This window comes from Metopolophium dirhodum, chromosome 2, assembly GCF_019925205.1.
Source record: "Metopolophium dirhodum isolate CAU chromosome 2, ASM1992520v1, whole genome shotgun sequence".
NCBI classification, from domain to species: domain Eukaryota; kingdom Metazoa; phylum Arthropoda; class Insecta; order Hemiptera; family Aphididae; genus Metopolophium; species Metopolophium dirhodum.
Window position 1 is genome coordinate 4429671 of NC_083561.1, and position 18065 is coordinate 4447735.

General features: G+C 26.8%; 1 protein-coding gene across 11 annotated transcripts; it reads left to right on the forward strand.

Moving 5' to 3' along the window:
* Nucleotides 1-153: 153 nt before the first annotated feature.
* LOC132939875 (serine/threonine-protein kinase PRP4 homolog) lies at nucleotides 154-15019 on the forward strand. Of its 11 annotated transcripts, none has more exons than XR_009664025.1 (20): nucleotides 154-438; nucleotides 522-629; nucleotides 881-1094; nucleotides 2368-2525; nucleotides 2612-3036; nucleotides 3110-3139; nucleotides 3315-3456; nucleotides 3552-3641; nucleotides 3884-3971; nucleotides 4041-4298; nucleotides 4367-4608; nucleotides 4682-4835; nucleotides 6313-6450; nucleotides 6751-6865; nucleotides 7206-7312; nucleotides 7399-7530; nucleotides 11120-11326; nucleotides 11692-11764; nucleotides 12140-12212; nucleotides 12337-15019. XR_009664025.1 is itself a non-coding variant. In XM_061007285.1 (18 exons), exons 1-17 carry the CDS (start codon nucleotides 434-436, stop codon nucleotides 11321-11323), a joined length of 2610 nt encoding a protein of 869 aa, XP_060863268.1. In that variant the 5' UTR covers nucleotides 154-433; the 3' UTR covers nucleotides 11324-11326; nucleotides 11692-15019. The 11 variants fall into 11 exon arrangements, 3 of the variants coding, with proteins under 3 accessions (XP_060863268.1, XP_060863269.1, XP_060863267.1); XR_009664027.1 differs by having other exon boundaries at nucleotides 12560-15019; XR_009664023.1 differs by having other exon boundaries at nucleotides 11692-12457; nucleotides 12560-15019.
* The last annotated feature ends 3046 nt before the right edge of the window (nucleotides 15020-18065 follow it).

Sequence of the window (18065 nt, forward strand, 5' to 3'; positions counted from 1 at the left end):
ATTATAACATATACATGTGACTATATTCTTGTGACCTCATTACGATGTATTTGTATGTTGGTCACTCTATATATTTTACATTACTTTTAACTGAAACCACTATGGCATAATATCGTAAACAAATAATATGTAGGTAGGACGACGTATCCCTCCATACACCAACACCACAGGCCAGACTAGGCACAGTCATCTTTCTCTGGTGTGAGGTCTTACGGCTCCACTCCATAATAACATAAAAAAGTGGTTTTGATTCTGTTCGTGTCCAAAATGTCAATGAGATAGGAACTATTATTATTGTTGTAATTTGTTTATGTAATTGTGTTTTAATTTTGTGTAAGTTTAATGTTTTATGAATGCGAAGTGACGATCCCTTTCGTGAACTGTTGAAAACGATTTTGAGGAATTCATTGTTTATTTTCTTCCATCAACAAACATGGCGTAAGTATCATTTGAATAGTTATGTGTTGGTATTTTCATTCATTCGTCGTTTTTTAACTTGCTTTTTGTAATATTAATTGTAGAGTTGACAGTATGTCCGATGATTCTTCTGCAGACTCCGTTAAATTAGTCGATAACAGCCGATTAGATAAGAAAAAAAAGAAAAAGAAACATAAGCATAGAAGTGAACGGTGAGTTTAGTATTAACATATTTATAATTTACCTACTTGTTATAAAATTCATTAAATATTGACACCTAATTTTATTATACTTTTACATATTACCTGTACATTAATTATTAGCATATTTGACCGCATGGTCTTAAGTAGGTATATTATTTATTGATTATATTCTTGGTTAAATATTTATATTATACAAATGTAAATTAATTTAAAAAATATAATTATTATTAGCTAATTGGTGGGTAATCCATTATTTCTAGAAAACATAAAAAAACGAAGAAAGAAAATGGAGAAACCAAATTGAAGGATAAGAAGAAATCAAATGGTGACCATGTTCAGAATGGTAAACAAAAAAGACCACCATCTCCACCCCCACCTGAAAATAGTAAAAAGAAAAAAATTGAAGGACCCATAATAACAGAAATCAACTTGGATGAAGAAGAAATGAATTTAGAAGAACTTATCAAGCAAAAGGTATTTTTAAATACAAATAAAATATTTTATGGCTATGTGCAGGGCTCAGAACTATCTGTGTTAAAAAAACAATGAATTATATGCATACATTTCCACTTAAAAATTGTTAATATGCAACTATATTTTTTTATAAAATATTAATTTACCTATACGGCTATACTAGAAGTAACTTCAAAAAATGTAATAGTATTTATTCTGTGTGGTCTTCGTCTTACAAATGTAAAACATAGCAAAAACGGTTTTGCGTGGGAAAACAATCAAGGATGTTACAGTAATAACTAAGAACTAGTTTATTAGCAAAATATGCATTAAATATGTATGAAATCTTTAAACACACAATATTAGTTAAATTTGGTAAAATATACCAAGTATAATTTTGGATTTGAGTTGTATATTGTGTGTTGAATCAGAGTTGTAATGTGGTTTCCTAAAAGTATGCAAATGTATGAAGTTTTGAGCTCTGGTTATGTGTATTCAAATGATTTGTATTTGAATATGGAAAAACAAATTAAAATATTTCAAAATTAATATTTTTGATTCTTAACTAATAATTAATGAACAGTAATAGTAAAAAACATTCAAATCAATACTTTTATTTATAAATTATGCCATAATGACTCATAATACGTAGACATATGTTATTACAGTACCTTTGTAAATAAGTATATAATAGGAATTAATATATTAACATTATATTTTATTTGTTTTAATTTATTCAGATGACCAAAATTTTGTAAAACTGATGAATAATTAAAAGGATTTTTTTCAGGTTAAGTCGGACTATTTTGTATGTCATTTTTAAATATTACTTTATCTAAAATGAATCTTATTATTCAAATTTGATATATTATTAATAAATTAATGTATTTTTGTGATAGTTGTTGATTGAATATATATAACAATGAACTTATTGATATAAAATGTGGAGTTAAATTATAATGGTCTATTTTACATGTCAATGCATATTTCATTATTTTCCTAAAATAATATATGATATAGGTTAGGTGTTTGATATATATTTGAAAGTTCCAATATATTAATAGAAATATAATGACAAATAACCATAGAAATGAAAAAGTTTCCATATTCTATAGAATATCTAAAAATTAATTCTCATACACGTATTTAGAATTCTAAATAATACATTTTATTTAATAATAGAGCACTTATAATTTCAGAATATTTATCAACTAACAATATTTTTGGTTTATAATTTTTTATATTCAAATATTGTATAATTGAATAATATTTAAATGATAATTATTATGTTTAGGCTTTACTTCAAGCTAGATTAGGAGCTTATTTATCAGAATCAGAAGAAGGTGATAAAACCAATAAAAAAAAAAAGCCAAGCGCTAAAAAATCAGTTGAAACCATTAACCTAATTGATGATGAATCAGATGAAGAATACAAAAATAAGAATTCTGAACGGTAAAGTTATTGTTATGATAAATTGTAAAAATTATGTAATATTATTAAGTACATTTTATTAGATTAAAGATGTTTTTATTTAATAGTGTAAGAAGCCCATTAAAACGTTATCATGGTTCCAGTCAAGAAATTAAGAAAACAAGAGATAGAAGTGTAAGTAAAGACTTAACTCATTTAAAGTCTGATCGCATAAGAAAAGAAAAAGAACGCGAAAAAGAAAGAGATCGTGATAAAGAATATGAAAGGAATCGAGAAAAAGATAAAGACAGACAAAGAAAAATTAAACATTTGGAAGATGAAAAGCGACGTGAAATAAGACGAAAAGAAGAGGAAATCAAAAAAAGAGAAGACGATTTAAGGAGGCGTGAACAAAGAAGACGAGATGAAGAAATAAAAGATATAGAAGAAGAAGCAAAAAGACGAACAGAAGAAGTAAGAAGACGAGAAGAACAGATCAAGCAACGAGAAGATCAATTAAGACGGAGACGAGACCGTATTAAAAGTCCTATACGTAAGCTTTAAACTTCTTATAATGATTTAAAAATATTACAATTTTACTATTTATATTCAATTTTTTTTTTTAGCTAATAGAGACCGTGCAAGAAGTCCACCTGGTAAGATGTATACTTTAATATTATTTATAAAATTAATAAACTATACGCTTTAATAAGTTAATATCAATTCATAATTGATATTCTATAAACCATTATTTTTATTTTATGTTGTCAAATAACTTTATAATGATAATATAATATTAATTTAGGTTTTTTTATATCATTTTTGTTATAGGTCCTAATAGATATCGTGATCGAGAACGTGATCGTGATAGAGAGAGAGATAGAGATAGAGATAGAGATAGAGATAGAGATAGAGATAAGAGATTTAATAGAAAATATGATAGGAGATCACATAGTAAAGAACGATATTCTAGGTAAGCGTAAGTTTCAATTATAATTTACATTAATTTGTAAACATAATATAAATTGCATGTAAATATATTTAATTAATACATTTTTAATGATATAGATCTCATAGAGGAAAAGATAGAGGAGATAAATATAAAGACAGTTTTTCTGAAGGTCTTAAGCGTGATGATAAGTCATCTTCAGATTCTGAGTAAGTAAATTTTGAGTTGATAATACTCTTATATCTTACATATTCAAAGTGTTTCAAATTGATAACCTCATCTTTTTATTTATTTTTAATCGCATAAGGTTATTTTATTTAAGCTATCATAGTCTATACTAGCGGCTTTTAAATAAAAAAAAAAAAAAAAGGTTATTTATGGGTTTCATGAATTAGTGATGGATTTGTATTGTTTAAAAATATAATTGACAATCCAATTAATTATTTTATAGCATTGATGTAAATATAAATATTGCGGAAGATGAAAACGAAGAAGAAATTATTGAAAAAAGAAGAAAGCAAAGGGAGGAATTATTGAAGGTAATTTTTGATTATATTAGTACAATAGTTTTATTTGATTGATCATATCGAATTGCAATTGTTATATAGAGGTTAGGAGCAAATAATAGTAATTTGCATAGTGAAGATTCTATGAATCCTTCTCCACATGGAAGTTACGCTACTGAAACATCTATTCAACATTCTCCAGAACTTCCATCTCCTAAAGAAACTGATAGAATATTAAATGATTCTGATTCAGCAACAGATAAAGAGACCACAAAGCCTGATCATGTATTAAATCCTGATTTAATAAAAGGCAAATGGGATATGTTTGCAGAGGCTGATTCATTTCATGCTACACAACATGTAATTAATTCACTCATATAATATTCATTAATCGTATAAATATTTAATAATTATTTATTCTTATTCAGACTCCTCAACCAGATGGTATATCCAATGGAAACAAGAGTGTACCAGAAAATCCTTCTTTAACTGATAACTGGGATGATGCAGAAGGATATTATCGCGTAAGAATTGGTGAAACAATGGATTCACGTTATACTGTCTATGGATATACTGGGCAAGGAGTATTTTCCAATGTTGTTCGTGCTAGAGATGCGGCTCGTGATAATCAAGATGTGGCTGTTAAGATTATACGAAACAATGAAATTATGTAAGTAGTTTTAAATAGTAACACATATTTAGAATTAATCATTGATAATTATAAATTGTTTATTTTAATTTAGGCACAAGACAGGATTGAAAGAATTAGAAATTCTTAAACGGTTAAATGATTCTGATCCTGACGATAGGTTTCATTGTCTACGTTTATACCGTCACTTTTTCCACAAGCAACATTTATGCATGGTTTTTGAACCTCTCAGTATGAATCTTAGAGAGGTAAAATAATACTAATTAAATTTATTTATTTTTTAAATTAATTAAGATTTTTTTTAAAAATTCCAAATGACAAAATGCAACTAATCGTAGTTTGGAGTGAATGAAAAGTGGCTGCTTTCAGATTATGTTGGCAACCAGTTTTTCAACCAGGGATTCTAAAAGTGAGTCACCTGGTTAGTAAACATCTGGTGGCTTCATTTTTATATTTATTATTTTTTGACCAAACTTGGTTATGCGCAATAAATTATACTGATTCAAATATGGGCGATTTTTAAATTCTCCATGGGTAATATATAGGCATAGTTGGTCACTTTTCATTCTTCAAAATTCCTCCCACTAACTATATATGAAAATATTAAGTTGAAAATTAAACTTAAGGGGATTTGATATCGTGATTTTCTGTTTTTGTCAAACACACGTGTGACATAGTATTTTAGACGTGTTTTTTGCCAAACATACCAATTGATCTAATGAAGCGATAAGAATTCTGAAAACAGATTTGAATTTGTCGTCAAGTCTACTTGAAATTGACTTTCCCACATTTTTGATATTATCCCCCAAATTCCTAAAAATGACATTAAAAAAGAGTATTTAAAAATTGTTGTATTTAAATTTTCGGAGAAGTTAAAATCAAAAAATAAAAAATGTGGGAAAGTTGATTTTGAGTAGACTTGACGACAAATTCAAATTTGTTTTTAGAATTCTTATCGTATCATTAGATCAATTGGTATGTTTGGCAAAAAATACATCTAAAATACTATGTTGCGCGTGTGTTAAACAAAAACAGAAAATCTTGGTATCGAATCCCCTTAATTAGTTTCAGCTTTAAGTGACGCGTGTTTCAGACCACATAGTTGCACGCAAAAGCAGAGTATTTTTTTCCATACAAATAAAAATATTTGTATTAATTACAAATGTTTATTTATTATATTAAAAATTATAAAAATTTTTTTTTATTTATTCAAGTATTTATTATTGCATATAAATTTATTTATTTTTAATTTTTGTGTTATATAGTATGTAAATTAATTTGAAAATCTGTAGTTATAAAATTAATACAACTAATGACTCCTACTAATTTACATACTATTTAAATAAAAAGTTAATAATTATTTTGACATTTTTGTGATTGTATGATAATGACTATAAGATGACATGCTTTAATTTAATTGATTGTTTGTGTAATATCCATAAAATAATTATTAGTATATTACAAATAGTTTTGGTTGATTAAATACTCTGCACGCGTCACCTAAGGTTGATAAAAAAACGGGAAAATGTGTACTTAACAACTTAGTAATTTGTTTGAAAAATAAGGATTATATCTTAAATTTTAAACATAAATAAGATTTTTTTTACTTTTATATTTTTTTAATGATTTTTATTGCTCATTGAATAATTTTCTTTAAAAAAACATTGGTTTAATATATACATATTATATTTAGTCTGATATTTTGTCTAATATTTAAAACTATAGGTGTTGAAGAAATATGGCAAAGACATTGGATTGCACATTAAAGCTGTTCGTTCATATAGTCAACAGTTGTTTTTGGCATTGAAATTGATGAAAAAAGCAAATATATTACATGCTGACATCAAGCCTGATAATATTCTGGTGTGTATTTTACTAACTTAATTTAGAATTTAGATTTAAGTTGAGCAAGACGGAATTCCAGGATTTAGATATTGATTTCTGGCCAATGTCATTGCAAAATTATGATCATAATATTGACATTATTTGCCTTTTGGTAATTAGGTATTACCAAGTCCAGTTCAACTATGATACAACTCCTTGGAAAAATTAATTTGTGTGGTCTGCAGTTCCTGCGAATCTCATTATCCTGGTTATAATAACAAAAAATAAAACATTAATATTATTTTTTTCATAAGTTTATTACTTTTGTTTCAACTCTAGGTGAATGAAAGTAAGTTAGTATTGAAATTGTGTGATTTTGGATCAGCATCACACATAACTGATAATGAAATCACACCCTATCTGGTCAGTCGATTCTACCGGTCTCCTGAAATAAGTAAGTTTTTACTGTCTATATCAGGGGTTCTTATACACTTATTGGTGGTTCCATCCGTGCTTATTCCGTGGGCACATAACATATGTGTACACAATAATGCAATTCAATTTTTAGGTATAAATTTGAAAGTATATTATTATTTTAAAGTTTTAAACTCGAGTTATCGCAAATTTTATCTTATCTTTATTATATGAGATTTATTGTAAACAATTTAAAATAATTTTGAGAAGAGGGTCAGAAAGTCTTTTTGAGGTATTTCCAAAGTTATGAAACCTCTGGCCTATATAGTGTATACTGTATATATTATATATACAAGTTTAAAACATGGATTTTGTTTTAGTTTTAGGTATTCAATGTGAATTTGGCATTGATATGTGGTCTGCTGCTTGTACTATTTATGAACTTTATACTGGAAAAATATTATTTCCTGGAAAAACTAATAACCAAGTAAATGCAATAATAGATTTTTAATACATAAAATTATTATAATTTTTGATGTAAATGTTATAAATGTATACTATTTTTATCATTAGATGTTGAAATATTTTATGGATTTGAAAGGAAAAATGGCTAACAAAACTATTCGGAAGGGAATGTTCAAAGACCAACATTTTGATACTAATTGTAATTTTCTGTATCACGAAGTTGACAAAGTCACAGAACGAGTAAGGATCATGTTATATTTAAATAAAGTGCAATACATCTTAAAAAGAGAAATATTATAATTTATCTATAATAGTCATACTAAATGCTGAGATAGCAAAGTTAATTATAAGTAATATATTTAACAAATTTAAAATTAATGTTATTATCTATGGTGTCTTAATTTTATATTATACATTTATTTTCAATATATGAATAATATTATAGTTGATGGCAACTTAATTCAAATACACGCAAAACGGAATTCCAGAATTTATTCATTTATTTCTGGCCATTGTCTTTGCAAAAATAATTTTATAATTTGTATTAATTATATTTTAATAATGAACTATTGTTATTAAAGTTGTTTAAACTATAATATAATTTTACTTTAAATATTAAATAATATAGGTATAAGTTTAAGAACACATGATAGTATACTAGTGATGAATATTGATTTTAAAAACTGAGTTAGGAGGCTCCAGTTGGTTTTGTCATAAGTCAAAAATAATGTAGATTTGACCTATCTAAACGTACATTTTGTTTATTTTAATATTTTTAAACATATTTAAATTCCGTATCATAAAATAAATTTTAAGGGGGCTGCAGTAGAAGAAAAAAACTGGATTTTAGACAAAAAAGCCAGATAAAACTGAAAGAATTTAGTTTTACGGATTTTGATTTTAGATTCTGAGTGAAACGATGAATGTTTTGATTTTACAATGATGTGTGTTTTATTTTTTTTTTTCTGTCTGTGTACATGATGAGTTGTTGAAATAATGCTTTGATTTTCAACTTCAGTATCTTGTTCGATGGGAAAGTGAATATTATTGGTGCATTGGGGAGATCAAAATTTAAAATTCTTAATAGTTTTCAAAATCGCAAACATAAAAATTAAGGAAAAACAGGGAAATTTTACTCAAAATAGGTTTTCCACAAAATCGATTTCGGTCATTGGTGTAATTCTAAAACAAATGAACGTATATATATGAAATTGTCACCGGTCATTTATATTTGCATTTTCTATACATGATAAAATTTTCAAAATAATATGTTTTGAACTGTTTAGGAACATTTTCTGTTTCCAATTTTATTAGTCTTTTATTCTATGAATGTCAATAAAACTTTATTAGTTGAATTTTGACAGAATTTATCAAATTTAAAATTTAATAACTATTTTGTAGTTAAAAATTTATAAAATGTTCAACTTTTATAGCTAAGGATTGAAAATTTAAAACAAAGTTCCACGTAAATACGTTATGTATAAATTATTTTATTCATAATAATATCATCAAATATACTTGGTAATATCAGGCTGACTGACCGTTTTTCTTATACAATGATAGTATATAATTGAATTCAAATTCAACACCATCCATTACAGTGACCTACTTGTAACCTACTGAACAGCAGAGCGACATTCACTTACCCACTTTTTTAAAGCTGATTTTCATTGATTAACAAGTTAACTAGGTTTCCATTAAGGCAATTTTGAATATCTATTTTTCAGCTGTGATATCCATGAATAAAAATGTGATATTTTTATATTTATATTAACACATTAAACATTATGTCACTAATAATAGTTAAAAAATCAATCATAATCCATTTTAAAAATTAAAATCCGTCAAACTAAATTCCTCCAGTTTTGTTTGGCTTTTTGGTCTAAAAGTCACTTTTTGTTCATTGACTGGAGCTCCTTAATTAAAATTAATCATATTTTTAAGGTTGTTATTTAGAAGCATTAATGATAAATTGGATGGCTGTGAGAGCATGTAACTTCTAATTGGGGGGTGGTTCGTGTTAAGTTTCACAATGCTGTTTATATTTAATTAATTTAATTGGTGATGAAGTTATATTATTTTAAATCTTTTTTTTTAAATTACTTATATCTTATTTTAAATAAAATAATTTAACTATCCCCAATCATAAAATATTGTTTTTTAGTGTGCACCTTTATCATTAAATGTATACTATTTTCACGATATCAAAATATTACTACAGTAGTTTCCGTTTCATTTGTAAACCGGATCACCTTATATTACGGTCAAAATTCTTAAGACTGAATCAAAGATTATCACTTACAGCTTTATCTGAGCTTAACCCTGCCTGATTTGTCTAGAATAAGTGGCGACTACTGTGCAACTATATTAATTGATTATTGATTTACAAGCAAAACGGAATTCCAGAATTTATCTATTCAAATTTTGGCCAATGTCTTTGCAAAAATAATTTATAATTTTTATAACTCATGTTTAATATATAATTGTTATTAAAGCTTCCTAAAATTATAAAATATCTTTTACTAGAAATTAAATTGTATATTATAACAATAATGATAAATATAAGTTAGGGATCACATAATAAATTGAAATAATAAATCAAATTTATTATTGAATTACAAGCAAAACGGAATTCCAGAATTTATCCATTCAATTTTGGCCAATGTCTTTGCAAAAATAATTTATAATTTTTATAACTCATGTTTAATATACAATTGTTATTAAAGATTCCTAAAATTATAAAATATCTTTTACTTGAAATTAAATTGTATTTTATAATAATAATGATAAATATAAGTTAGGGATCACATAATAAATTGAAATAATAAAACAAATTTATTATTGAATTTGTAGCAAAACGGAATTCCAAAATTTATCTATTCAATTTTGGCCAATGTCTTTGCAAAAATAATTTATAATTTTTATAACTCATGTTTAATATACAATTGTTATTAAAGCTTCCTAAAGTTATAAAATATCTTTTACTAGAAATTAAATTGTATTTTATTATAATAATGATAAATATAAGTTAGCGATCACAAAATAAATTGAAATAATAAAACAAATATATTATTGAATTACAAGCAAAACGGAATTCCAGAATTTATCTATCCAATTTTGGCCAATGTCTTTTTAAAATAATTTTTACTAGAAATTCAAATAATTGTATATAATAATATTAATGATAATTTATTGGAAGTTGAAGATAATAAAATAAATAGGCTCAAGTTATTTTTTTTTTATACAAACAGTTATTCCCTTTTTCAAGTTTTTTGATTTTGTGTAAATTGGGAGGTTGTATCCATGGCAATATTGGTGTCAATGTTATATGTCCATATTATAGTGTACGCACATTTTTGGAAAGTTTCTAGTATACCGGGCACTCTTTTTTTAAAAAATCAATATTACTTTGAATTTGGCATTATTAAGTATGATAAATGGTCACTGTCTACACCAGTCAGCTCCGGTCACCAAACTCGAGGTCCCGAGGACTCCAAACCATCCAGTTGTGATAATGGTTCCGGGGGAGGGGGGAGTACATTGAGTATAGACATAATGGGTATAATGGGTGACCTAACCTATGGTTTGACCAGTATAGTACTGCCGCCCATCCGTGATCATCATATCGCTATAACTTTGCAACTAATGATCTACACCATTTGTTTGTGCCATTGTTTTCTGTGTTAAAAAGTATAGAAAAAAAATAAATTAAACCTAAATGGGTACATGGTATACTAGGAATTTTCCCATTTTTGATACATTTATAATTTTTGTAAATAATTTGATGATTTGGATTGTTTTAATTACACTTATGAATTTTTTTTTTTAGGAAAAAGTTATAACTATGTCTTCGATAAATCCTAATCGAGATTTATATACTGAATTACTGGGAAACCAAAAATTACCAGAGGAGCAAATTCGTAAAGTTGGACAATTGAAGGACTTGCTTGATAAAATACTGACTTTGGATTCTTCAAAACGCATTGGCATATCACAGGCTTTGGTACATCCGTTCATATCGGAAAAAAATTGATCAGTGCGCGTAGTTATGCTTAGAAAAATTAACTTAAACCACTGATTTTTCTTTTGATTCTGTAGAGTCAAAATATAAAACTTATTAGAAGTTTTCATATATTAAATTATTTTTCACTTACATTATTTTGTACACAATTATATTTTCTTTTCAACTATAAATATAAATAATTAAATAATTTTACCTCAAATTGGTCGTTTTATGACCTTTATATTGTAGTTACAAGATGACAAAATATTGTTAATAATAAAGTACAATTTTGAAAAATAGTCTTAACATTTCCATTTTGTAATTTATTTATTCCATGTGTTGATATTATTCTATTCAACAGAATTCTTCCTATCTAACAGTTTTTGTTTGTTTTACAGAAGGAAAGCTAACTCGAAAAATCATACAACACATAGGAATTGACAAAATCATTTCTCCTCCAATGTTTATTTGGTAATTAAACGATTATCATCAGGAAATCTAAATTTAACGCTTGAATTAGAAAATGTTAACAACACCAACACCCAAGTCAATTTAATTACCTGTAATAGTTTCCTTCTATAATTGCTGGTCTATACTTGGTTGGCTTGTGGCAGTTCCAGATTTAAATTGAATATGATAGATGATTGAACCTAGAATATTAGATATAATATTAAAACTATTCATTTCCCCAAAAAATTATTCTGATCATTTTTTTATTCAATGGAAAATTACTAAAAAATCTGGAGTTGTCACTAATAAGGAATCTCAAACAATCTATCCTTAAACTATATAGGATACAGTAAATATTTACAGTTTTAATTTCTTTGTGAGTCGTTAATTTTTCAGGGTTACCGAACAGAGAGATAGAGAGAGGGGCAAATCAGAATGGCTATTGTATCCATAATTGGTATCCATACAGGTAATAAAATGAAATATTACATTTAAAAAAAGGATTAATTAATTTGGAAATTATTTCAAATAATTTAAATACAAGCTTTCTTATTACTTATTAAGAATACTTCTAAATATTGTAATTATTGTAGTGAAACTATTTCATTTTCAATTGATTACATGTAAGCATGAACAACATTGTTTACTTTCAACATTTCATTCTACCAATTACCTGTTTTAATAGGTTATACGTGAAGTACATCATAATATATTGTGGGTATTAACTTTTAATTATATTATTTTTTCTGTGAAAAATGTATTATTTTAAATTTTGAACAGAACAAAGAAGTTTTATAATTATGTTTTTTTCCTCAGAAAATAATATTGAAAGTAAAAAAGCTCAAAAACTTTTTCAAAATTCATTTGATGGAAAAGAGAGGAGAACCCTAGTTATTATTGCAAATAGCCAAGTTTTTTGAAAATTGTAAGAAACAGAAAAAAATGTAATTGTATATTTAATTAAAACTGTAGCTTGGTACACAGATGGCTAACATCCAATATCAATTTTTTTTTTAATTGAGATTAACAGCTGACAGGTTAAGCCTCAATGTTGAAAAAATTATTTGTTTATCATTAGGTATAATATGTTGGGTTAACAGACCTCACATTTTTAATTTATAACGGGCTCATGTAGGATCTTGAATATTATGTTTTCTTATGGTAATATTTCCAAGTATAGAACAAAATTACTTAAACAGTCATTTATTTTATGTATTCATCATTATTGACTCTACAAATGTTAATTAAATCTTAGAAGAATCGATCAGAAATTATTATGTTAAGTCTCAATCCCCCCTTCTCCCGTGGGGCTTAACCTGTTTTAGCAAAAAAAAAATATAATTTTTTTGTGGAAGTTGATTAAATGGCCAGTATATTTGAACTAATGTAACCAACTTAAGATATAAGATTGGCCATTTTAATTTGAATAAATAGTAATCGTTATTTTAAAAAATATATAAAGGTGCTTATCTACTTACATGAAAAAAAAAAAAGAAAACAGATTATTTCATTGATAAATAAAATCAATTGATACATATTTTTTTTTTTTATTACCTACCTCATTAATTATTAATAAGCTCAATAAATAAGCTTATGTCACTATATAATGTGAACAATTCCTTATTCAAAGCTTTCAAGCCATTACTATACTTTAGTGACTAAAGATTAAACCCATTGGCCATTATGTATGCCACAGGGTATCATTCAAACTATAAAAAAAGTTTTATTTTTTTCTGTGAATAATTTTAGCAATACATTTATTATCATATTTAATAAATTATAATAATCTAATTCAGCGTTTCTTAAATTTTGTTCCACGACACTCGTTAAAATTAAAATGTAGAAGCCTGTTTGTGTTATTTAAAATTTTTATTTTTATTTTAAAATTTCTTTTGGATTAAATACAGTATTTACATTAATATTTTATGAAATTATTATAATTTTTATTTCAAATAATCCTTACATAAAATTACGCTAAATATGACTATTGAAACAAAGTAAGGGTTCTAAATGTCGAGCTGTAATAACTTATTGTTGAAGGCTAAATAAAAAAATCTGAAAACTTAAAAAAAGTAGGGGTTCTACGATAAAAGTGGGCATAAAAAAGGGTTTGAGAAATGCTGATCTAATTAATAGCTATTTGAAACATATCGGAGTGAAAATATCAAACCTAAATTATCTTTTTGTATAACAGCTAAATTGAAAGGATTTTTTTAATTTGATCTAAATATACGTATGTTTCAACCATGAATTTAAAAAACAATAATTGTCAAAAGCAATAAGTAGGCCGTAGGTATTCTATTTTTTAATGAATATTATAGGTACAATGTACATCTACTAACATATTTCTACAATTATTTTGCTAAAAATTACGCTACATAACTACTATAAAAATATATTGCTCCAATGGATCTAGTAGTTTTAGAAACATATTACATGTAAATTAAAAACATTTTTACTTACTAGTCGTAGACAAATCATCACCGGAGAAGGCAGGTCTTCCTTGTTTTTTTACATTTAATAATATCAAACAATTTTTTTTATCCATTATAAATTAAATTAAATTTAAAAAATACAATTTGTAATTAAAAGGCTTAGACACTTAGTACTGAAGTAAATAATATAGTAACAAGGACAATTTGCAAAATTTAAACTAAAACAAAAAAAATGTATATTACTATTATATAATAGTATAATGCCAGTACAATAAATACTGACTATATACTGTGTAGTGACTACTTAGTACCAAGTACCTACCAACTACAAGTTACTTGTGTCAGATGTCATTAGTCAATGACCAATGAATGCTGAGTGGTAACTGGTAACTGGCAATAGGCATAGACAACCAGACAAGTATAGATTTATTTATAAATTATTATTAATATTCACCTGTTGTTTTGTTGATGTTATAATGAATGGTTTTTATTTCCGGGAAAAGATAAAAATAGACCAACATAGAAACTATTGAATATAATAGAAGAGGTATCAAATCAAAGGACTTAAATACTCATGGCATGTGGTATTTGTATTGTATTTTTTTTTCTAGAGTGGGCGGGCGAGCTTGGGAATTATTTAAGGGGGCCAAGCTTCTCCGTAACATATAAGCCAGAAAAATGTATGTTCGTATTTATATTAACCGTCTATTATAGGTTTATTTTAGTGTATGTTCATTTTTATTTTAAATTTTATATTGTGTTTATTATTTAAGATTTTAATTACATTTATTATTTCACAATATGTTTGAATTATTAAATAAATACATAAAACTATTTCATATATTTCAGCTTTTGTTAATATTACCTATCATTAAGATCACTATAATAAGCAATACCTAACTAAGAAACAGGTAACAAAATAAGTTTACAAAAATAGAAGCTCTTATCCTAGATACGTACTATTTTTTTTTTCATAATTCCTACTCTAAATGTTAATATAAAATAGGTATGTTGTATACTTGTATCGTTGTATGTATTTAAAATAATATACTCATCCTTATACTAGATGAGAAAGTAAGTAGGTACTACAGCTAGTCTCTTGCTACCTTTTCCAAAAGTGTTATTCACGACAAAAGCCTGAAATAAAACTTAAACACAATTTTCGGTCAGAAACACTTTAATTGATGCAGCCATAAAACAATCATAAAATAAACACAGCCCGTATTACAGTTGTCGCTTACCCGCGTACAACCGTCGAGGATTGTCTCGTGTCGTCGAAAGTAGCGGTGTTGTATAATATGCACAAATATCATAGTGTCGCCTTAGCACATTTCAGCTTCATTGGACTTAGTAATAATTAATAATTCACTTATTTGCTAAATTATAATTCTATATTAATACTATATATATTATAATTTACAATTTGACGACTGTCTAAGGTAGAATACGACACATGCCAAATATTAAGCGTCCCTTTGTCCCCGAGATTATAACGAGTTTTCTAATCTCCGAGCACGTTATAAATATGAATACAAAAGTTGCTAATAATCTTTCTTAACTCAAACTGAGTGTAAGCTAAAAACTGATCGACGATCTTTTTGGGACTTTGTCCGGAAGAATAAATCCAGTGACAGGATTCCATATACAGTTAATTTTGATGAAAAGATTGGTTCCGGCTCTGAATCAATTTCTAACATCTTCTCTTCCTATTTTAGCACTGTATATGCCAGTCCCTCACCTAACAAAATGCCTGGTATTTCTTTCCCTCACTTTAATCTTCCAAGGAATTGTTCCTTCACCATTAATGATGTAAAACTTGGTTTATCTGCGTTAATAACTTCAAAATCTGCTGGTCCTTATGGTCTACCAGGGATGTTTCTGTATAACATAAGATCCACTCTCTGTATAACATAAGATCTACTCTCTATGGTTGATATTTCGTCGCTCCATTGATATGGGAACTTTCCCATATATGTTTAAGATTAGTTCAGCCACGCCTAAGACTTGCTATGATAAAAAATAAGTGATAGAACTGATGTACAGAATTATAGTCGTATTTCGATCCAAAATCATACTGCCAAACTCTTGGAGCTTTTTGTTCTGAGGTGTATGCAGTCTAGGGCTGTTAGATTATTTCAATTAATCGATTATTAATCGGATATTTTTTTCGTAATTATTCTACAGTTTTTATAAAATGCGATTAACCAATTAATCGAATTTCCGATTAATCAAATAATAATAATATAAATAGTATATTATATTTATATAATATAAAAGTGGACATCTATATCTAAATGTCATCCTGCAATCTTTTTTAAAATTGTGTAGAAGTTAAGGAATCAATTTACCCTTAGTAAAAAAATCGATTAATCAGTTATTCAGTCATTAAAAAAATCGGTTATCGATTGATCAGTCGTTAAAAAATCAATTTTCGGTTTGATTATTAATTTTTGATTAATCGAAATAATCAATTAAAACGTGAAATTAATAATCGAGTGATAAAAAAAATAATCGAACAGCCCTAAATTTCAGCCATCGAACTATACATGGTTTTATAGGTCTAGCCCGCTAGCCGTTCTGCCACTACAAAACTGATAGTTTTTCATAGTTTTATATTGGAGGCAATTGAAAAACGAACTCGGGCGGATGTTAATTTTACGGATTTCTCCAAAGCATTTGATCGAGTTGATCATAAAATACTAATTGAGGTTCTTTAAAAAGCTGGATTTGGGAGTCCATTCTATCTTATTTATCTGGTAGGGCCTAATAATGTGTTAAATTTTTAGGATGTAAATCTGAAGCAGTTTGTGCACCTTCAGGTGTTCCTCAAGGGGGGCACTTATCCCTGTTATTATTTTCTTTATTGGTTAATGGTCTTAAATTGGTTATCCCAGATTCTAAGTTCCTTGTGTTTTTCTGACGATTTGAAAATCTTCAGGATAACTGAGTCAGTAGCTGATTGTGTTATCCTCCAGAAAAAGCTTGATGTTCTTGTCTGGTAGTTTAATTCTATAATGGGACTAAGCTTCAATGTAGAAAAATGCCAATCCACGTCTTTTGCTATGAATAGAAATATCATTAACTACTCATATACTTGACAAATGGTTCAAACATTTAATATTGTTACTAGGAACTAGGAAAAATACTTGGGTCTTCTTTTTTGTCCAAATATTGAATTTCATTACCATATTGAGGCAGTCTGCTGTTGTGCGTTTAAGATGCTTGTCTTTGTCATACGAACGCCAAGTGCCAACAGAATTTAAGCTCTATATTGCTCTCTCGCATTTATGTATAAAATACAATGGTTTAAAGTTTAAATAAGTTGTTTTAAACTTATTTTTTTTTGGTTTATTAGAAAAAATGTTAAAGTATAAAATAATTATATCTATTACCATCCTTTATTTAATTTTTTTTAAAATGTTATTGAATAATTTACTAAATTTAAAATATTTTTACTTAATAGTTTATATAATTATAATATAATGTCCACATAAAACATCCATTCAGAAAACATTTAAAATATCTACTTTTAAGATTTAAAATAAGTAATCCCAAACAAAAACTTAACAGTTCGCGTACCTGCTGAGGAGACTTTAATAGTTAACTTCTACAATTATTAAATGTAATAAATTATGACGGCGTACCGCGTACAGTGACTAACGACAGCAATGGTAGGTATAATAATAATATTATATATTGTCATGAACCCAGTTTCAATTTCTATAATGCGCGGCTTATTCCCCCCGGCCATATCCGTCCATCACAATGTTATGAATGAAATTGTCGGGTAGCTCGCCGGCTCTGCGGCAGTTTTACTGAATCTGCGAGTTGCGACCGTCGTCGAAATTACTAAAATCATGACAAAATAATATTTCCACCTAAATAAC

What these genes read in the sequence shown, in the direction of transcription:
- LOC132939875 (XM_061007285.1), top strand. An exon ending in AAAGGGAGGAATTATTGAAG is followed by an intron (nt 3,972 to 4,040) that starts GTAATTTTTGAT and finishes ATTGTTATATAG; the next exon opens with AGGTTAGGAGCAAATAATAG. An exon ending in CTACCGGTCTCCTGAAATAA is followed by an intron (nt 6,866 to 7,205) that starts GTAAGTTTTTAC and finishes ATTTTGTTTTAG; the next exon opens with TTTTAGGTATTCAATGTGAA.